Genomic DNA, 23,213 nt, shown 5'->3' on the forward strand with positions numbered 1-23,213 from the left:
GGGATCCCCAGGGGTTGCCAAACTACCCTTTGATAAAGTAGTCTAGCAGATTATTGATTTGTGGAATTGTGGGCCAAGTGGTAGCAAATTTTCTGATTCTTCAAGAGAAGCAGATATCCTGACATATGAAATCTATTGACTGTTAGATTTTGGCAACCAATTTACATTGAAACAAAAATATTAACTGGGCCAAACAAAATATATATCAATGGGTAAACATTGGCTTGTGAATGTTGGTTTTGTGACATGTGGCCTACAGGATTACATACAAACTTTTTTTTTTTTTTTTTGCGGTACACGGGCCTCTCACTGTTGTGGCCTCTCCCGTTGCGGAGCACAGGCTCCGGACGCGCAGGCTCAGCGGCCATGGCTCATGGGCCCGGCCGCTTCGCGGCATGTGGGATCTTCCCAGACCGGGGCACGAACCCATGTCCCCTGCATCGGCAGGCAGACTCTCAACCACTGCGCCACCAGGAAAGCCCTACATACAGACTTTTAGCTTAATACTCACATGCTTTCATTCTTTAGTTTCATTTGTCACTGTTCCTTACAGACTCTTTCTTTGAGCAAAATTGTCTGTTTATGCTCTTCTAACATGCCTTGCCCTTCCTCAACTTCATGCTTCTGTTCACTGTTTTTCTCCTGCCTGGAATTCCCTTCCTTTTTTTACAGTCTATCCCAATCCTACTCTCCTCTTTGTACCCTTTTCACATCTCACTTCCTCCATGAAAACTCCTCTCATCAGTGGATTCTGAAGTGGCTTCTCTCTTCTCTGAACATTAGAGATTGCACCATTTATTTGAGATTTAGACATTCTGCATCATTGTCCTGAGTTGCTATTTATATAATGTGTGTAAATCACTTAGTACTGTTGGCAGGTGGTAAGACCTCCACAAATGACAGCTCTCATGTTTTCTGTTTATATCTTATTTTTCCTCTTCAACTGTATTTATTGAAAGATCTTTAAGGGCACAGACTTGCCTCTTTGTATTTTCTAAAGTGCCCAGCCAGAGCTTTGCATGTAATAAGTATACAGCAAAAATATATATATATATATTTTAACCACACTAGGGCAAGGGACAATATTTTATTTATTTATTTATTTATTTATTTATTTATTTATTTATATATTGCGTTACGTGGGCCTCTCACTGTTGTGGCCTCTCCCGTTGCGGAGCACAGGCTCTGGACGCGCAGGCTTAGCGGTCATGGCTCACGGGCCCAGCCGCTCCGCGGCATGTGGGATCTTCCCGGACCGGGACACGAACCTGTGTCCCCTGCATCGGCAGGTGGACTCTCAACCACTGCGCCACCAGGGAAGCCCGGGACAATATTTTAAAGATAAGAAAGTGTATCTTATGTGAACAATTTCCCTAGTAAAATTATGAGTTTTAAAAAATCTGTGTTAAGTACAAATCGCCTATGTAGAGTTGAAAGGAAACTCACTTTCATTCATTCTACAGAGATCTTATCACCCAAGGTAATTCAATATAGACAAGCTATCTCCCCCGCCAAAGCAAGAAATGTCTGTTTCCCGCAGAAATTGGAGCAGAATGGGAGTAGTGGGAAGAATATGAACGTTGAAAGGTAATGCATTGGGTATTTTCTTTTTCTTTCTTCCTCCCTCCCTCCCTCCCTCTATCCCTCTCTCCCTCTCTCTCTCTCTCTCTCCTTCTTCTTCCTTCCTTCCTTTCTTTCTTTCTTCCCTTCTCTCTCTCTTTCTCTTTCCTGCACTGGGTCTTCATTGTGGCACGTGGGTTCTTCTTTCTTGCGGTGTGTGGGCTTCTCTAGTGCTAACTGTGGCACGTGGGCTCCGGAGTGCTCGGGCTCAGTATTTGTGGCGCATGGCCTTAGTTGCCCCATGGCATGTGGGATTTTAGTTCCCCGACCAGGGATCGAACCCATATCCCCTGCATTGGAATGTGGATTCTTAACCACTGGACCACCAGGGAAGTCCCTGGGTATTTTTTGTGTTGCACTTTACTAAGTGTATTTTCAAGTCCTATCCTGATACAGGGAATTTTAAATAAGTGTTCATTGATTCATTCCTTCATCCACTATTCTTGATGCTACATTCTAGGTGCTGGGGATAATCAAGACGACCAGGGCTCACAATCTGTGGGAAAGCCAGAGTGATAAATTATGATTCAGTAGGATAAATGCTATGACAGAGGTGGAAACAAAATAGCAGAGAGGAGGAAACATCTAACTTTCCTTGTGGTTTTGGGAAAACCTGTGTTGTTTTCTGAGTGTGTGGATATTAAGATGTGACACAGGTTCATATTTAGATCAAACTGGAAAGCATTTTTGCCAAACGTGGCTGGCACTCAATAAATGTTCTTTGAGCAAATGAATGTATTACAATTTATGATGGTCCTGTTTTCTTCTTATATCAGAAGAGTTCTATTTTCTCTCCCTTTGTGTAGGATACTTTTTAAGACCTCAGATCAGAACTTAAGGTTCTGATAAGTATCTATTGAGCATCTACTATATATCTTTCACTGTGCTGTCAACTTTCAAGTTATTAATGTCACAATATATCAGCTATCATATGTGTAATTTAGGTGCTTTGTGGATTCCTAAAGTCATGTTCAAAACCCTAGGCATGCTTCTTTTGAGTAATCCCGTTATGAAAGATAATTGAGAATTAAATGTCTAGTACTTTGGAATTTAGCTCAGTCCAACAAACATTGAGCACCACTGTGTGCCAGGCACTATTTGGACACTGAAGCTATAAAGCTATGTGACATAAAAGACATATAAACCAACTTTCATAAACTTAGACTTGTAGAGAGATTGAGGCTAAAGAAATAATGCACGTGATGAAGATAACAAAAGAGAGTACAGAGGCTGCAAAGAGGAGGGAGTAATTATTAGGGATTCCTAGTAAAGGCTTCCTATAGAAGTTGACCAAACAATGTTTTTTTTTTGGTTTTTGGGTTTTTCTGATTACTAAAGTAATACATCTTTATCACAGAAATTTTGGAAGAAATGAGAAAAGCAAGAGATACAAAACAATCACCCATAACCCCACTAAATACAGGAAACCTTCTGTAACGTTATGGGTGTACATCCTTCATTTCAATGCATTTATAATATGTACATATATTTATACTTGAAACATATAGATACATTTTAAACAAAACTGAGATCATATCATATGAACTTTTGCTACACAACAAAAAGTGGTGAAAATTTCCCTATGGCTTTAAATATTCTAAAATATGAACAAATGGTTGCTCATCATCTCATTGATTAAACCTTTTGTTTAGCGCATCTCCTGTGGGATACTTAGATGGTTTTTAGTTTTTTATATTATGAATAATGTTGTAACAAATATAATCACAGATAATTCTCTGAACACACCTGCGTATTCTGTAGGGTAAAAACTTTGAAGTGAAATTTCAGAGATAAGGGATGAGCCTATTTTTCACGCTTTTGATACACATTACCAGTTATCCTCAGGAAGATTGTACCAAATTATCTCCCCAGTAGCAGTAATGTGAGGGACTGCTGTGTTCTCTACAGCTTTGCTTATACTGGACACTGTACCCTCCACGCACCCAGGGTAAAAGCTAAAGTCATTACTGTGGCGTCAAGGTCCTGCCTGATCTCTGACCTCTCTCCTACTTTTCGCCCACTAACTCGTTTTCCTCAAGCCATACTGAACACAGGCATGCTCCCACTTCAAGGCCTTAGTGCTCATTTGCTCTGCTAGGTCCTTTTCCATCAGATATCTGATTATTATTATTGCTTTACTGCCTTCAGGTATCTGCTCAAATTTCACCTTTTTGGTGACAACTTCCCTAGACATTCTATTCGTGATTTAATACCCCATTCCTCCAGCATTGCATGGCATTTATTATCACTGAACAGACTATAGAATTCACTCATTTACCTTGTTTATTGGCTGTCTACCCCCATCAGCATGTCACTTCCATGAGGACAGAGCTTTTTTTATGTGTATTTTGTTCTTTACTACCTCTCCCATGCTTAGAGCAGTACATATAGTAAACACTCAATAAATTTTTGGAGAATGAATAAATTTTACCCCAATTTCACTGAATTGGTAACTGAGACTTTGTAAGATTACCCAGCTTGTCTAATGCCAGTCAGCTTCTAATAAAGAAAGCTGGGCTTTGAACCCACTCAGGTTTATCTGGTATAAAGCCTGGGTTCTTACCCTCTATACATGTAGATGCTCTAAAGAAAACCACTGAGATATTTTTCATTTTCTTATATTTATACTTGTTTCTAAAATTATCATTAATAATTGATGATAATTGATGTCAGACTACATTAACATTAATTAATGTTACATTGTTTTTTATAGGTTACGATCTCTGGGTGGTCTGAAAAATGACAATGAAATGAAGCCTAAAATTTCTCCAGCCACTTCTTGCCAGGATCATAATAGGGCAGGACAGGTACAGTGTCTTCAAAGAAACAAAAATCAGTCAGAATCTTCCTCTGACTTCTGTTTCTCAGAGAGAATTCTGGGAATTGCTCTTTCTTTAATATATAGGTATGGCTCAGGTACTCAGGACCCATAATTGGACTGTGATAAATCTATCTACTAGTCAAAATCTACCAGTTCACAGAAATAGGGTTGGGAAATCTCCACTTTCCAGTTGCTATAAACACATCTGTTCAGGCAAGAGTTTATTAAATCCTCTGGAATATTTGTGGGGTCTTCTCTGAAAATCTCACTTGGCTAATATCTTTAATACTTCCTTTTATGAAGTGTACTTCTTGATACACCTAGCCTTTGGAGAGCTTGGGAAGGGAATGCATAGGCAAAAAGGTAAAAGGTAAAAATCAATTTGCCTTAAAACTTGGTGTTACAGGAAATGTGTTATGTATGCTTGCAACGAGCACAGCGGAATTCCCCGTTGTACTACGGTGAGGAGAGGAAGAGGAGAGAGGTGGAAGATGAGCGACTCCTACAGCAGTATCAGATGATGAAAGATCAAGAGGCTGTCTTCAAAGAGCAGGTAGATCAACACCTCGGTTAAGGAGTGTTTAACATGGGACAGGAGAACGTGATTATAAAACACCATTTAAAAAGTTCCATCGTGTGTCTGTACTGTAACATAGTGAACCATTTACTTACTTATTGCTGAACTAAAGCTTAGGTTGTGTCCAAGTTTTCACTAATAGTAAACAGTCCTGGGATGAATATCCATGCAGCTGATGTTTGTACGTGTCACTGATTCCACCCCACCACCACCCCATGAAGACTGCGTTTTATTATTTATTTATTGGCCAGACCGTGCAGCTTGTGGGATCTTCGTTCCCCAACTAGGGATTGAACCCAGGCCCCTAGCAGTGAGAAGGCCAAGTCCTAACCGCTGGACCACCAGGGAATTCCCAAGACTGAGTTTTAAAGGTGGAATTCCTGGATTATATAGCTTTATTTTTTATTTCTCATAAAATATAATCCCAGTCAGGGCTTTTCCCTTCAAATTCATGGCCTATCTCAAGTAAAGACAGAATGGCACCTTTGCATTTGCTTTATCCCGATTTCTGATCTCCAATAACTGGCCTTACTGTCCTCTCCTGCATTTGTGATATCAGAGGTAACCACTCATGAAATATTCCATTCCTTCTTACGATACCTGTAGAGGTGGTGCCTGGAGCCCAAGAATGGGAAACAAAAGCCCACTTAAAAAAAAAAAATCTATGAACACATCAGAAAGTATTTACCATTGCCTCCAAAAGGCAGGTTTCTACCTTGGTTGGGTTACTTTAATACAGTAGAATTAAATTTTTAAAAGCTCTATGTCAATATGTGATTTTTTTTCCTCACAGATGCAAAGTCTGGCTAGTAGAGAACAGAATAAAAAAAATGCTGCCTATAATCTTGGAGTTGCTGAAGCCATAAGAATCCACAAGAATGAGAAACCTGAATTTCATGTAAGAGTCTTTTTGAAGTTTCTAGGGCTGATACCTGCCCTCCTTGTGAGCATTTGGATCCACTCTCCGTATTGCGCCAATTTTTTAAAGTGGTAGAGGTAAAAAGAGGCTTGTGCAAGGCTGAAGCTTCCTTCCAGGGCAGGAGTGGTCCAGGATCTGCCTCCACACCATTCACATTCATAATACAGTTCCTACTAGTCATGACAGCACTTGTTAATGATAGTAATTTTCAACCAGGACCTGGGAGAGGTGGGGATAGGGATAGTATATTAAATTCCTGCCCCAGGATCAGATGATCTAAGGAGAAAACCAGCATCCCCTGGGAGCTTGCTGGAAATTCAGAATCTAGGGTGCCACCTCAGACCTCCAGAATGAGAATTTACGTTTGAACAAGATACTTAGATGATTTGTAGTTTCCTTAAAGTTTGAGAACCCCAGCTTCAGAGGGACGTGAGCCACCTGTTTTGCCATTTAATGTTTCCAATCATGATGTGCCTACCTTTATTTCTGCCTGAATCTTCCTTCTTTCACCTCACTATCTAGGCAGTGTGACACTCTGGACATACACCTAATAAAATAGATTTTCTTTAGTCATCATCAAGCATTCATTGAATTCCTTTGTGCTGGCCACTCTGCTAGTGGTTAGGAATACAAAGATGAATAACACAAGGTCCCTCTCTAAAGTCTCAGGATAGTGGGGGAAAGAGATTTAAAGAGACAAGACTGTGATATACTAAATGCTATGATAAATCTTTGAACAGAGCAAAGAGGAAAGTCACTTCACCCAGACCAGAGATCTGAGAAGATTTCCTGGCATACAGGAGTTAGGTAAAGAAGTGAATGGAGGCAAAACCTTCCAGGCAGGGGCAATAGGGAAGGAAGAAGAGGGAGCACCATGCTTTTGAGCTTTAGGTACTCTCTCTCTCTCCTCTTAATTAGATATAAGGTCCACATTATATATTTATCACTGCCTACTTTGTATCTCCTCTTTGTTATAACCGTAGATACCTTAAAGTGAAAAAGACCAAAACAGAAGTTTTGATTCCCCTTCTCAAACTGTTCTTCTCCAAGCCTTCCCGTTTTAGCAAGTGGTATCACCAGCCAGACAGTTGCATGAACCCCATACCTAAAAGTGATCCTAGACTAGTCCTCCTTAGTCATCCACATCCAACCATCTGCGAGCCCACTTGCCTTCACCTCCAAAAGGTATACAATATCACTCTATGTCTCTTCATCTTCAATGTCACCACCCTAATCCAAGCCACATTAGAAGGCCCAACTTGTTTTTAAAAAATATTATTTATTTATTTATTTATTTTGTTGCGTTGGGTCTTAGTTGTGACAGGTGGGTTCCTTAGTTGTGTCACGTGAACTCTTAGTTGCGGCATGCATGTGGGATCTAGTTCCCCAACCAGGGGTCTAACCCAGGGCCCCTGCAATGGGAACGTGGAGTCTTAACCACTTTGCCACCAGGGAAGTCCCAGAAGGCCCAACTTTTGCACTACTTCCCTAGTCAGGCTCGCTGCTTGCCCTCCTACAATCTGTTCTCCACACAGCAGCCAAGGTGATCTTTTAAAACTGTTCACCAGAACAGATCATTCTCTGGTTTAAAGCCTCTAATGGCCTTCCACTGAATTAAAATAAAATCCAGACGCCTTACCTTGACTTATCAAGTCCTCCTGGTTTGGCCTGTCTCCCTCTTTGAGCTCACCTGCTCTACTCTCCCCTTGCTCACTATGCCTCAGCCACATAGACCTTCTTTCTGCTTGTTTCCATCTAGTGTCTTTGCACTTGCTGATCCTTCTGTATAGGACACCGGTCCCCTGATATTTGCAGTGGAGGTGATTCAGTCACCTCCCTAATAAAAGTCTTCCCTAATAACCAGTTTAGCCCCATTCCCACCTGGACACTTGCTATGAGAAGGGCTTCATAGTACCTATCACCACCTTAAATTATCTGTGTGTGGTTTGCTTGTTGGCTGTCTGTCTCTTGCATCAGCACGCAGGCTCAATGAGCTTGAGGCTCTCTGTGGATCTCTGTTCTTGATCACTGGGTTCCCAGTGTCTAGCGTGGCTAGGCCCAGAGTAGGAGCTCAATTTTCCCTCTTCCACTTCCTCACAGTCCCTGCTCATGCTTCTGCACTCACTCAGAATTCCTCCTCCTTTCAGTATGCAAGTTGTAAGTACTAGCGGAGGGCCTACCCCGTGAAGTCCTTTTTCATCTCCCTCTCAGTTATGGGGCTTTGGTCAGTTCTGCTCAGATTCATCCCTGAGTGTACTCATATGATTCTGTGGGTCACTAGCTGGTCAATGTGTTGAGGTCTGGGCACACATTATAAATTAATCAAGGCTTTCTGATTGATTTTAGTCTTCTGAATGATTACCCTTATTCTTTGTTGCTTTTTAGTATTCTAGAATAAATGAGTTGCTTCTCTTTCATTCTAGAAATCCTTCTTTTTTGATAAACGGCCACTCAGTCCTGAGATTAATGCTTTTAAGCAAGAGAAACATTACCAAAGTCTCCTGAAACAAATAGGTCACAGACGGGAAAAGGACATAAAGCAAAGACAAAACAGCGAGTTGATGGACCGCCTGGAACAAGTGCAGCTGACAGAGGAGTGAGTCTAGCCAGACATGCTCTGAAAAATGGATTCGGAATGTTCACATCATGCTTCTTTCCATGTGGGATTGGATCAGCGTTGGTAGTTTCATTAGCACAACTGTAACCAACTGAGCAAACTAACCCAGCTAGCAGCCAGTACCATAGCCTAATACTTCGTTAGAAACATGGAAAAGCCAGCATTATTATAACTATCATTAGAGTAATGATTGCTGTCTATCATCATTTTAATTACAGAGTATCATTTTGTATTGTTTTGTGATCACTAATCTTGGTAGATGGAGGAAGGGACTTGTCTTGAGCAGGCTTCATTCCCAGCTATTCCCAGGTAACCTCAAGGCAAAGCTGAGTTGTATTATAAGTATGAAGGGTGTCCTATGGAACCTGAGGGCAGGAATGTATGGGGGACCCAGGAAGACTGGAACCAGGCACTAAAACCCATGTAAAAAAAGCTTTCCGTCTGCTCACACCCCAGCTCCTTAGCTGACATTGTCTGTATTCCAGCTCACAGTTGGATGAATTTCAGTCTCAAGTCAAAATTTTCAGGAAAGAGAATCTGATTGGTCCTGCTTGGGTTATCTGAGGCCCGGGATAGGGTCAGGGCCACAGAGTTCAAACATGCCTAAGTGGGCCATACTTCTACTACTGAGGTCAGGAGAGCAATTAAGGAGGCTACTGTGGTGTGAGAGAAACTCCTAAAACAAATAAGAATCTAGTTTCTGTGACCAAAAAACTATTTCCATAAAATGCATATGTTCCATTATATTCACTTTACAGATCATGTGGAGTTTGCATATAATAGATTCATTTTATAATAGGAAAGACCACTCTTCTTAGAAAGGAATCTTATGATGAGTCATTGTATTGCATGCATAGACACTTCCTGCTTTCCTATCTAGATTTTTTTAAGCATGGGGGGAGGAGGGGTGCCTGTCTTAATGGTAGTGCATTTGGACTATATGGTTGGTCACTTGCTTATACCTGCCCATCCATCCCTGTCCAACACATTGTCCACTAGCCTATGGATTTGAATTACTCTTTTCTTTCTTAAAATGAAAGTTCCTAGAAGGAAATATCACTTTTCATCAGGCTCTTATTCCTATTAATATTTATTAAACATGTTTTGTTGATGTTAATCTGTATTACTAAAGACTCTATAACAAACTGTGGTCCCACCTTCTCTTATTCATAACTGCCAGACTTGCTGCGCAAAGGGCCAAATATATAAAAGATAAGATGGAAGAAACACAGTGTTACAAGAGAGCTTTGGATGCACAGGTAAGGGGCCAATTATTCCTTTAAACTTTTGCAGGGTTTCAATAGCATTCTAAAAATATGTATAAATCCTGTACTGTTACGAATACTCTTATGTGTTATCCATTTGGTTGTTCTGAGGCCCTTGTTCTTTCCTCTGAGGTGCTGGTTTTTACTATGCTACGGCCTTGTGCATTATGTCTATTCCCTGGTATAATTATCATCTGCATTATGTGTGTCCCTGCTTCAGATAAAGAACAAACACCCCCAGCTGCCCATGTTTGAGCCAGACTCTTCTGGGGCTATCTTTGCTAAGGAGGAGGGTGAGCTGATGGTGGAAAATCGAAAGAGAGAACAGAATTACAGGAAGGACCAGATGGAGGCAGCTGCTAACCACAAGAGGACAGCCATGTTGCACCAGCTGGTGGACCAAAAGTGGGATTTGATGATGCTTCAGAGGACGCACAAAGAGTAAGACACCCTGGATCTTTCCTCCTCCTCCTCCTCTCCTCTAGAGAAGCAATCGTGATAATGAACACATTGAGGACTTACTATGTGAAAAATATTATTCTAAGCTTATTATGTGCTTTATCTAGCTTCATCCCCACAATTCACCCTATGAAGAAAAGTTATTAAATTAGGGCTTCCCTGGTGGTGCAGTGGTTGAGAGTCCGCCTGCCGATGCAGGGGACATGGGTTCGTGCCCCGGTCCGGGAAGATCCCACATGCCGCGGAGCGGCTGGGCCCGTAAGCCATGGCCGCTGAGCCTGCGCGTCCGGAGCCTGTGCTCCACAGCGGAAGAGGCCTCAACAGTGAGAGGCCCGTGTACCACAAAAAAAAAGAAAAACAAAAAAAAAAACAAAAAACAATATGGTACTGGCATAAAAATAGACACATAGATCAATGAAACAGAATAGAGAGACCAGAAATAAACCCATGCATATATGATCAATTAACTTATGACAAACAAGTCAAGAATATACAATGAGGGGCTTGCCTGGTGGCGCAGTGGTTAAGAATCTACCTGCCAATGCAGGGGACACACGTTCGTGCCCCGGTCTGGCAGGACCCCACATGCCGTGGAGCGGCTGGGCCCGTAAGCCATGGCCGCTGAGCCTGTGCGTCCGGAGCCTGTGCTCCGCAACGGGAGAGGCCACAACAGTGAGAGGCCCCCCACAAAAAAGTTATTAAATTAAAAACAAACTCATTTTTAAAAGAATATTATGTATTCATGTGTATATAAACCTATTTATACACATATATAATGTAAGATAAACAATAGTTAATTCCAAATGCCTTATCTTTTTTCATATTCTTTTCCATTATGGTTTATTATAAGATGTTGAATATAGCTCTCTTGTTGTTTATCTATTTTCTTTATAGCAGTTTGTATCTGCTAATCCCCAACTCCTAATTTATCCCTCCCCCACCCCCCTTCCCCTTTGCTAACCATAAGTTACAAACAAACTCTCTCGATCCTACTTCTCCCTCCACTTACCTTTCCATAGTTTTCTTTCCCTTTACAGGACAATATCTGAAAAGAGTTGTCCACCCCAGCACTGTCACCTGGAAATACGATGTGAGCCACAAATGTGCTGTCCTGCTCAAGTGGACACAAACATGAAACTGAGGCCCTTTCTCAACCTCCACTAAACCCCTTCTTCAGAGAACCGCACATGTAGTAAGCTGTGCTGATGTTTGCTTGTGCAGGGGTGCTGAAGGGGTCAGGGTAGGCAGAGGAGGACTTTATGCCATAGCAATGCACAATACCGTTAAACTCAAACATCAGACACCCACTGTTTTAAAGTACCCATTGGTTACCCCACAAATGGAGAATTTTTTAAGATCCTGACCAGCCCTCAGCCTTGTAACATCTCCTTGGCTCCTCTTGTCTTCCCATTTCCCATGTTTCCTACTCTCCCGCTTCCACCCTCTGATTGCCACAGAGAACTACAGTTTCTTCTTTGTAGATGTTCAGCAATTTTCAGACACTTGATCAAAGTTCTCAGGAGTTCCAAGAGGGCTTCTCTTCAAAGGAATCTCCTATTTATTTATTTATTTTATTTTTTTGCGGTCCGCGGGTCTCTCACTGTTGTGGCCTCTCCCGTTGCGGAGCACAGGCTCTGGACGCGCAGGCTCAACGGCCATGGCTCACGGGCCCAGCCGCTCCGCGGCATGTGGGATCTTCCCAGACCGGGACACGAACCCGCGTCCCCTGCATCGGCAGGCGGACCCTCAACCACTGCGCCACCAGGGAAGCCCAGGAAATCTCCTCTTTTAAAAAGGCAGTTGTACTTACGAAAAGAAAAAAAGTTATTATATTAAAATTTTATAAATGGTCAGTGGGATGGTGCAAAGATCTGTTATGTTCTATAGCAAGTAGGTTCAGACAGGAATATATGAGTAGAGTAATTGGGTGAAGGTGGGAGGGTATTGTGATAAGGGTGGGGTTGGATTGGGGTAGAGAGGTGAGAGTAGTTAAAAGCATGGCTTTTGGAGTCAAATCAGATGGCGGACTGAGTCTTGCATCAGCCCAGGGCAATGTATACTTGTATGTCTGTACTCTTTGCTAAAATACTGAAATATTTCCATACTTCTTGATTAACAGCTGTTGCCCCAAGCCCCACAAGTGCACCCCTGCTGCCCAGGCTGCTCCTGCCTCTCCCTGGGATCCCCCATCCCACCTCTCCATGATCTTTCACCGAATGGATGAATACCTGGGGTCTCCAAGACCACTTCCGGTCTCCATTCTGATTGATTGATATGCGGTTCTGCCATTTTACTAGTTGTGTGGGATTGGGTAGGTTACAGCCCCCTGAGGGCATTGGTTTCCTTATCAGTTATTAGGGAGAATACTAATATCTACCTCCAAGGTGGTTAAGGGTCAAATGAAGAAGTTCTTTTAAGGAGCTTGTTTCATAGCAAGCAGCTGCCCCTTGCCCCGCAGTGGCTCTGCCTTTCCGTGCATGCTGCCATAGCCAGATCTGGGACCCTTTGCGTGTGTTGCGGAGATTACTGCAGTTTCCTCTTCTGCTCCTTAGCTTCGCTGGCTGTTCTCCTGAACATGGAGTTAGGAGGGTTTAAACTCTGTCACTTCCAGACTGTGTGACCTGGACCATACCGCACATGGGGTCTTTGAGCTCTCTTTTCCTCATATGAAAAATAAGGATATCACACCCGCCCTGCCTATCCTCACTATGATGACTAAATGAGATTATGTATGTGAGAGCATTTCTGGAAACTTCAGAGCTCTGATCAAATACAAACTATGGTCGTTATCTGGTTATCTCTTTTGTTGGAGCTCTGGTCGTAAACCCCCGTTTTAATATGGATTAGATCCTTGTCTTTTGTTTCTATATCCTTTACTGATTATTCCATATTCTCTTCTCTTTTCTTTTCCAACTTCCCCATCCTCCGTCCATCTCAAGATGTGATCTTAGGTCTTCCTGTGGCAACTAGAAGGTCACTTTCTTTCAGAGGGAATGACTTAGTCTGTGTGATCCAAACAGGCCTGTGCAAGTATTTTTACTTGTTTTACTTTTTTTGCTTTAAACTTTTCTGCTTTTGTTTAAAAAAAATAACAATTCATGCTCATTAAGTGAGTTAGTGGAGAGATTAAAAAAAAAAGGCTAATAATCTCCCCTACCAAGTAGTCAGTGTTAAGTTTAGCCTTCTACACTTTTTCCTGTTCTTTTTTTTTTTTTTTTTTTTTTTTTTTCGTTACATGGGCCTCTCACTGTTGTGGCCTCTCCCGTTGCGGAGCACAGGCTCCGGACGCACAGGCTCAACAGCCATGGCTCACGGGCCCAGCTGCTCCGCGGCATGTGGGATCTTCCCAGACCGGGGCACGAACCCGTGTCCCCTGCATCGGCAGGCGGACTCTCAACCACTGCGCCACCAGGGAAGCCCTTTCCTGTTCTTTATAAATATATTCAAACAATATACACACATATATTTTTCCTTCCATTTTTGTAAATGAAAATGAGGCCTGTAAGATCTTACATATTACTCTGCAACCCAACCTTTCTTTAACCTAATAATGTGTCATTAATTTGTATTTAGGTCAGTACCTATATATGAAATTCATTTTTCTTTAATAACAGCATACTATCTATAATATGGATTATATAGTTTAACTTTTGCACCATTGATGAACAATCACTTTCTTTCCAGGTATTTTGCTATTACAACAATTCTGCATTAAGCATTTTTCTTATTTTTCCTTATACTGGTTGTTTTGTTTCTACTGGATAAATTCCTAAAAGTGGGGTTGCTGGATCAAGTGTATGGCACATTTTAAATACTACCAGATACTGACACTTTGCTTTCTAAAAAGGTACAGCAATTTGCTTCCACCAGCAGTCTTGGGAGAATCCTAGTTACTTCCCCTCTAATCTTACTTCATGTTCTTACTTTCTAGGCATTTAAAGTTAAACTGACTTTTAAACCTATCCTTTAAAGAATTGTATAACAATGGCCAAAAAGCATATGAAAGGATGCTCAACATCAGTAATCACTGGGGAAATACAAATCAAAACCACTAGGAGGTAGCTGCTCATTAACAAATGGTTTCCATGCTCTGTGAGAGTGTGGGGGTGACCCTTATTCAACTGTCAGCTGTCATTGATTGCACTGTTGGAACTAGAGGTCATTTAACATTTAACTCTATGTGTGCCTCTCCAAGATAAGAGGTATTCCATGTTTTATTGAACATTTACTTATGTGAACCTGTGACACAGGGATTCCCTACTCCAGTGAATAAAGGTGGCAAGGTAGGAATGTGAGATTTAAAATACGGCTGTGCTTTATATTACACAATTTAATAATTTAATTCCAATAATATAGAATGCTGGAATGCCAACTCTATGGAAGTCCGAATGGAGTAAGCAGTCAGCAAATTGTTCATGTTTTCCCCTGCAAAACACCCATGTAGATGTAAGAAAATGTCTTTCACTATTTAGGATATATATATATCAGTGTGACATACATGGATAAGATGGCTATCTTTTTCTTCTGTGTTTTTTTCCGAAAAGAAAACATTTATACATTTGCAGAATAGTGTAATAAGATTTCGTAAATGCAAAGATAAAATGTGTTATCATTTATCTTGGATTATAATATCTGTGGTTTAATTGCCTTGTGAAATGTCCAAAACAAGAACAATTATATATTTTTCTTACACCACATACACCATGAAACATTTAACAAGTACTTCTTTTAGACCATTCAAAAGATTAGGAAGGAAGAAAATTGTCTATTCAGTATTAGATAAAACCATTAAGATGTGAATATATATGATGTAAAGAGGAAAGATAAAGGAAACTAGAACTGGCAAGGAAAGAGAGAGAGAGAGAGAGAGAAAGAAAGGGAGAGAGAGAGAGAGGGAGACTACCTCACAGGTGTTAGGATGGCTATTATAAAAAAAAAACAAACAGAAAATAGTAAGCATTGGAAAGGATGCGGAGAAATAGGAGCCCTGTATGCTGTTGGTGGGAATGTAAATTGGTATAACCACTATGGAAAACAGTGGTGGTTCCTCAAAACATTAAAAGTGGAATTACCATGTGATTCAATAATTCCACTTCTGGGTATATATCCAAAAGATTTGAAAGCATGATCTTTCAGAGGTATTTGCACACTTATGTTCATAGCAGCGTAATTCATGATAGTTAAGAAATAGCAGCAACTCAAATGTCCAACCACAGATGAAAGGATAACCAAAATGCAGTATACACACACAATGGAATATTACTCAGCCTTAAAAAGAAAGTTCTGACACATGTTACAATGTGGATGAACCTTGAGGACATTATGTTAAGTGAAATAAGCCTGCCACAAAAAGAAGACAAACACTGTATGACTCTGTTTATAGAAGGTAATTAGAGTAGTCTAATTCATGGAAACAAAGTAGAATGGTAGTTGACAGGGGTTGGGGGAGGGAGAAATAGGGAGTTGTTGTTTAATGGGTTTAGAGTTTCAGTTTTGCAAGGTGAAAAGAGTTCTAGATATTGATTGCACAACAGTGGGAATATAGTTAACACTATATATCTGCATGTTTAGAAATGGTTAAGATAGTCAATATTATGTTATGCGTTTTTTTTTTCTTTTAATTTAATTTATTTATTTTTGGCTGCATTGAGTCTTTTGCTGCGCATGGGCTTTCTCTAGTTGCTGTGAGCAGGAGCTGCTCTTCATGGCGGCGTGTGGGCTTCTCATTGCGGTGGCTTCTCTTGTTGCGGAGCACGGGCTCTAGGTGCCTGGGCTTCAGTAGTTGTGGCATGCGGGCTCAGTAGTTTTGGCTCACAGGCTCTAGAAAGTAGGCTCAGTAGTTGTGGCGCAGGGGCTTAGTTGCTCCACGGCATGTGGGATCTTCCTGGACCAGGGCTCGACCCTGTGTCCCCTGCATTGGCGGACAATTCTTAACCACTGCACCACCAGGGAAGCCCCTATGCATTTTTTTTAACTACAATTAAACAAAACCGTGAAAAGATAAAAAAGGTTATGAAAAAATATATATAATAGGTACCGTTCCGTCACTGAACTCCCATTGTGTGACAGGCATTGGCGCTTTCTGTATATTATCCTACTTAATCCTTATAATGACTGCACAATAGCTATTGAATCAATGCTTGTTAGAGGATAATGGGGCCATGCTATTTTAGAATAAGTGAACCAGCACAGAGCACATTACAGTATTTTATCGGCGGGTCCTGACACCTAGTGGCGGTTGGTAACACAAGACCCTTCAGCGTAGGCAGGCTAAATCAAGGGTCACATTTAGTGAAGTCCCTTCCAGAATTTAATGAGAACTGACTGTAACAGAGTTTCAGTTTGGCAAGAAATAGACACATTTATATTGAACCAGGTCTAAGGTGATTCACACAGCAGTGACTACATGTTTAGAGACCAGTAATAGAAACACTTAACATTGGGAATGCTAGAACACTGTGCTTGAAGAGAGATATTATACTGTAGTCATTTCTTTGATGATGTGACCTTCACCAAACGTTTTTTTTTTTTTAACCCTTCTTCACAATGTTAGATATTTTCTCGATTTCATTTTCTTTTGCTTAGTCATTTCTGTTTCTTTCCCTCTTTCTAACCATTCATTCATACACCTGTCTACTTTGTCTTGTAAAACATCTGGCAGAACTGGTGGGCGGACTACTGACAGCTGAGAGGCTCGACTGAAAGGAAGGAAACAAAGTATAGGAAATCCATTTGAGATGAATCTTCAGATCAGTTAAATTAGCCTCAAAGGAAATGGATGGCTTTAAAGGCTGAATGTGTTAATTGGAAAAAGGTTTTAATCCTGCTAATTTAAACCAGGATTGAAGATGAAAGGTCCTAGACCCACAAATTATTTGTTAGGAGTTTCGCTATGTTTTTACAGTGTTCATGCCCCTTAGTCTATTTCAAAGAGTGGCGAACAAAACCAGAAGGTTTTCTGTTTAACTTAGCATGAAAGGAATGGGGCTCCTAAGGTTGGTGCACGCCCTTCCCAGTATTATGAATGGAATCTCAGACTCTTCTGTTCTCTCTAGGCACTTGGCAGAAAGAAAGGCTGAGCAAGAGCGAGTGAGCAGAATCTACCAAAACTTACAGGATGACTGGGAAAGGAGTGCTGCCATGAAGAAGCAGCGGGACCTGGAGGAGAAGGCTTTCGAGCGGTAGTAGCTGATTGTACCTGAAGTTTCATTCGCAGAGAAAATCCCCTCTGCATCTTGTTAATTTCCTCTAATCCTGGGATGGCAGATAGGTTTTAAGTGTCAGCTTCAGTTTATTAGGAGTGGCTGCCTAGAGACCTTTGTGAGAAAAGAGTTCTGGGTTCAGTGGGAAATACTGCTATGGTATGTTAGAAATGTCTGTTGTGGACATGGGATGGAGAATGCTGTGTTGCATGTTATATATTTGCCATCTCTGCCCTAATCTTTGCCTCTGTGTAGTAGCTTTATTTTCGCTTTGTGGAGGCTAGGGAGGCCTGGGGGTGTGGGGGGAGGAGGGTGGGAATTCTCTTTGGAGATAATTAGTTGGAAATAGGAAGAAAGTGTTTCTGTCTGAACACATCTAAGGCTTATGGGATGCTCTCGTAAGAGCAGAGTCAAGGGGTTGTAGGTAAGATTGGCAATTGGAAAAGTGAGATGCCCAACCAAGAACGTCTTCCTGAAATGTATTATATCCATGTTCACTTTCCCCAGCTATCTATTTACAATCTAGAGTTGGGGAATCCAGATGTTTTGGAGAATTAACACTAACTTTGGAGAGGCAGCTAATCTTTTTGCCTTACTTTTCTTATTTCTAAGATGGGGAAAGTAAACATTTGCCTGGCTTGGCTAACACAGGAGTTTGGGGGATCAAATAAAGAGTTGGAAAATTATTACACTTTAAAAAATTAAAATACTTTACAAATGGAAGGTATGATTTCATAGAAGGTTGAAAACTTGAAGAAACAAAGTCTAGGCAATCAAATGTTATTAAAACCTGAATATACCAAAATAATATTTAATATGCCAATTATCAATGAATTTTTATCATAGAAAAAATTGTTATAGTGGATCTTGATCTGAAACTCTCCTTTTCCTTTTAGATTTTAAGGCATTTCTCGCCTGTCTTTCTAATGGGTAGAACCCATATTTTGTGACAATGAAAGTATGACAGATGATGTGGAAAATAAGTTCCAAAGGAGAAGTGAGGTTGTTTGGCCTAGGGAAGAGGAAGGGAAAGGGGATTTGGGTATTTCAAGCCATTTTCTCAATGTTGTGGGAAAGAAGGTAGAAGGCAATGAGATTAGTGTCAGGGAGGGAAATTTTAGTTGGATTTTGGAAGAAGGCTTGGCTAACATGGTGATAAAGGGTAGAGGAGACATGACATAACCTTGAGTGGCAGGATAGCCCAGCTGTTCCACGGACACGGCAGACCAGACCTCTCACCTGAAGACCTAGGCCAAGTTGTAGGCAGGGACTCAAGTGGACAGCACGTAGGAAGGAGGAATTGGTTGGCATTAAAAAGAAAACATAGCAGAAGCAAAAACAAGGTTCACATGTATGCAGTTAGCTCATGATACTCGGTCCCATCGCCAAGGCAAGCCGGGTAGGTCTTCCCCTGCCTACTGCCAAGGTTGTCCTTTTTCTTTCTTTTGATTTTTTGAATTTTATTTTTATTTTCTTTATACAGCACGTTCTTATTAGTGATCTATTTTATACATATTAGTGTATATATGTCAATCCCAATCTCCCAAGATCGTCCTTTTCCCTTTGAAGGCTGTCATTGATGCTTCTTTTTACAGAATCCCACTGTGTAGAAATTTTGGTAACACAGGGGAACACATCAGGGATTGTGCACATCCTGCACAATCAAGAAAAACTGTTGAAGTGGAAAACCAGTCACTGTCATCCCTTCACCTCTGCTTCTAGCTGCTTTCATCCTCTTTTTCTACGTCTTCACTTCCTCTCCTGCCCTTAACTCTCCAGAGGCCTCTGGCCCCCTGGGACTTTCCATTGAAGTCTACGCTTCATTGTCTGCTGGGGTGTTAAACTTAACCAGCAGCTTAATGGCTTGATCTCCCTCTCAAATGCTGTCTCCCGGGGAAGCCTGACAGGTAAAGGCGCATCCATGGGACAAAGCTGCAAATACTGAGGCTTTGGAGTCACCATCCCATTCACGCTGGCTGAGTGACCTTGGGCAAGTCCTGTGTTCTCTGAGGGTTTATGTGGGTGTTGAGGGGAGGGCTAGGGTCAGACTGTTGTGAAGGCACCACGCAGAGCCTTTTATTCACTAGGGAAGGAGGAGAAGCAGGAGATGCCCGGCCTGGGGCGAGCAGCAGGTAGCAGCGTAGAGGGGAGAGACTGCAGGTGGGAAATCACAGGTGGGCCGTAAGCTCCTGGAGGGCAGGGACCAGGTGTGACTTTTCTTTTGTATCCCTTCCATTGCACCGGCTTCCAGGCGAGGTGCCCAGTAAGGACTCGGGGACGCCGGCGAATGACCCCTTTTTGTGCCTCTCCACAGGGCCTCCAACAAGCTCTTCCTCCTGGACCAGTGTGAGAAGTATCAGCGGTGCAAGCAGTGCCAGAGGCGACCCTCCAATGTGGGCAAGAGCAACCTGTTTCCCCTGAACAAGCACATGCATGGCTCCCTGCTGTTTGTATAAAACCCAACATCTGGGCCTGCTTTTTTAAACGTGCAGGGGTGATGGTGAAACTACATATTTGTACTTTAGAGAAGAAAAAATTACTGTGCCATTTTGGTGCTTTCAGGGGTAGAGGGAATTCCTATAGACAGGTTCCCCCCACCTGTCCTCCTCCCGTCCTGCCCCAGACAACTCTGCCTCAGTCAGGCCTGGGAGGCGCACTCAGCTCCATTCTGGCTGAGGGGGTGTTGCTGACCCAGCCCTGCCCCTCCCTCTGTGACTTTGTCTAAGAAACTTCATCTTTTCCTCACCTATAATGAAGTGTTGTAATAAATACTTTCTATGTGTTTGGGCATAACGATTCATAGTGGTGAATTTTTTTTTTTTTTTTTTTTGCGGTACCCGGGCCTCTCACTGCTGTGGCCTCTCCCATTGTGGAGCGCAGGCTCTGGACGCGCAGGCTCAGCAGCCATGGCTCACGGGCCCAGCCACTCCGCGGCATGTGGGATCTTCCCAGACCGGGGCATGAACCTGTGTCCCCTGCATCGGCAGGCGGACTCTCAACCACTGCGCCACCAGGGAAGCCCCATAGTGGTGAATTTTACCACCCCTCCCCCAGCCCTCGGGGATGTGTGACCCTCCCAAAGGTAGGTTAGGCCATTTGCCTTCAGTGGCCAGTGCAATGCTTCTTGAATTTTCTAGCTGATAACGCACCCGGGGCTTGTTGGGACCTCAGGGGGTATTTTTCCCTTGGTGATCTTCTGGCCAACCATTCCACCATCCAGGCATTTCTGCACCACGATCGATTGTAGGTTTGTTGTGTCCTGTGAGGGGAGCCTGGCTGCCTTGCCAGGGTCCATCTTCTTCTCTCATTGCTTCCCTTGCATCCATTCTTAAGCTGTATGTGCGGTGGAAGAGAAATAGCTTCCTGTTGAGGGACTGGTTTTCAGTTCAGGTATATGTGTTCTCAACCACAACTTGCTCCATTTGCCTTCACCCTTTGTCTTTCCTCTCCCTGCCCTGTCCTACCATGGAACATTTCTCCATGTGTTTAAATCTTTAGTTTCTATCATCAATGATTTGCAGTTTTCATTGTACAAGACTTGCACCTCTTGAATTGCTTGAGTATTTTTTCTTTTTGATGCTATTGTGAATGGAAGGTTTTCTTAATTTTATTTCTAGATTGTTTGCTGCTAGTCTATAGAAATGCAATTGATTTTTGTATATTGACCTTGCTTTCTATGACCTTTCTAAACTCATTTGTTAGGAGAGAGAGAAAGAGAGATAGGGAGGGAGGGTGAGAGCGAGAGCAATGCAAGTGCTATTCTATTCTTTGGCATTTTCTGCTTACAGGATTATGTCATCTGTGAATAAAGGCAGTTTTACTTTTTTTTTCCCCCCCAGTCTGGATGCCTTTACTTTTCTTTCTTTATTGAACTGGCTAGACCCTCCATGTTGACCAGGAGTGGTGAAAACAACTTCCAGATCTTAGGGAGAAAGTATTCATTCTTTCACCATTAAGTATGTTAGCTGTTGGTTCTTCATCAGGTTAAGGACATTCTCTTCTATTCTTAGTTTGTTGAAAGTTTTATTTCAAATGGGTGTTGGGTATTTTAAAATGCTTTTCCCACATCCATTGACATGTTTCTGTGGTTTGTGTCCTTCATTCTAGTAATATCATGTACTATGTTGGTCAATTTTTAAATGTTGAAACAACCTTGCATTCCTGGGATAAATTCCACTTGTTCATCGTGTTTAATTCTTTTATATTGATGGATTTGGCTCGCTAATATTTTGTTTTGAATTTTGCATCTATATTCATGAAGGATATTGGTCTATAGTTTTCTTGTGTTGTTTTTTTAATCTGGTTTTGATATCAGGGTAATACCAGTATCATGGAATGATTTTGGAAGTGTTCCCTCCTCTATTTTCTGAAAGAGTTTGTGAAGGATTGGTATTATTTATACTTTAACTATTTGATAAAATTCACCCATGAAGAATTCTGGGCCTGGGCTTTTCTTGGTGGGAAGATTTTTAATTACTAATTCAATTTCTTTATTTGTTATAGGTCTATTGAATTCTACTCTAATCTTTGCTTACTTTGAATTTTGCTTTTCCTTTTCTAGTTTCTTTTTTTTTGAATTTTATTATTTTTTTATACAGCAGGCTCTTACTAGTTATCTATTTTATACATATTAGTGTGTATATGTCAATCCCAAGCTCCCAATTCATCCCACCACCCTCCACCCCCTGCTTTCCCCCCTTGGTGTCCATACGTTCGTTCTCTACATCTGTGTCTCTATTTCTGCCTTGCAAACCAGTTTATCTGTACCATTTTTCTAGATTCCACATATATGCATTAATATACAATATTTGTTTTGCTCTTTCTGACTTACTTCACTCTGTATGACAGTCTCTGCATCCATCCACATCTCTACAAATGACCCAGTTTCGTTCCTTTTTTATGGCTGAGTAATATTCCATTGTATATATGTACCACATCTTCTTTATCCATTCATCAGTCAATGGGCATTTAGGTTGCTTCCATGACCTGGCTGTTGTAAATAGTGCTGCAGTGAACATTGGAGTGCATGTGTCTTTTTGAATTATGGTTTTTCTCTGGGTGTATGCCCAGTAGTGGGATTTCTGGGTCATATGGTAATTCTATTTTTAGTTTTCTTTACTAGTTTCTTAAAGAGAAAGTTTATGTTATTGCTTTGAGACCTTTTATTCTTTTCTCCCCCCAGATATTGGCATTTAAAGCTATAAAATTTCCCTCTAAGCACTACTTTAGCTACAACTCATTAATTTTGATTTTCCTTTATTCAGCTCAACATATATAATTTATCTTGTGATTTCTTCTTTGAACCGTGACTTACTTAGAAATATATTGTTTAATTTCCAAAGAATTGGAAATTTCCCATTTTCTTTTTTACTGTTGTTGATTTCTAATTTAATTATTAACTCTGTCCAAGAAGACTTCCTGGAGCCAAGTACATCTGAACTCCAATGATGAATGATGTCTCCAGGCAGAAAGCTGGGGTGAACTGAAATTTAATTGGGAAAGAGCAGAGAAGCAGAGGGAAGGGCTTTCCAGGTAGAGACCAAGCACGTGTAAGGGCCTGTGTAAGTGCCAGCAAGATGTTCATTGAGCTTCAAACAAAGGAAATGTAATTTTTATCTTCTTTCTTTTTGTCTTTATCAGTATAGCTAAAGCTTGTTAATTCAGTTGATCTCATCAACCTGTTATGGTTTCATAAATTTTCTCTACTATTTTTCTTTTCTGTTACATTGAGTA

At 41.4% G+C, this 23,213-nt stretch overlaps 1 protein-coding gene across 1 annotated transcript in view; it reads left to right on the plus strand.

Moving 5' to 3' along the window:
* The window catches only part of CCDC81 (coiled-coil domain containing 81), a 36,215-nt gene extending 15,379 nt beyond the window's left edge, over positions 1-20,836 (plus strand). Inside the window, exons 7-15 of the mRNA XM_081240872.1 lie at positions 1,464-1,587; positions 4,334-4,427; positions 4,848-4,994; positions 5,812-5,916; positions 8,361-8,533; positions 9,735-9,813; positions 10,040-10,260; positions 17,334-17,459; positions 19,795-20,836. Of these exons, the coding sequence (XP_081096998.1) occupies positions 1,464-1,587; positions 4,334-4,427; positions 4,848-4,994; positions 5,812-5,916; positions 8,361-8,533; positions 9,735-9,813; positions 10,040-10,260; positions 17,334-17,459; positions 19,795-19,936 (1,211 nt within the window). The 3' untranslated portion in view covers positions 19,937-20,836. The remainder of the gene's footprint in view (positions 1-1,463; positions 1,588-4,333; positions 4,428-4,847; positions 4,995-5,811; positions 5,917-8,360; positions 8,534-9,734; positions 9,814-10,039; positions 10,261-17,333; positions 17,460-19,794) is intronic.
* The last annotated feature ends 2,377 nt before the right edge of the window (positions 20,837-23,213 follow it).

Source organism: Mesoplodon bidens, assembly GCF_964165515.1.
Source record: "Mesoplodon bidens genome assembly, chromosome: 7".
Taxonomy (NCBI): Eukaryota; Metazoa; Chordata; class Mammalia; order Artiodactyla; family Ziphiidae; genus Mesoplodon; species Mesoplodon bidens.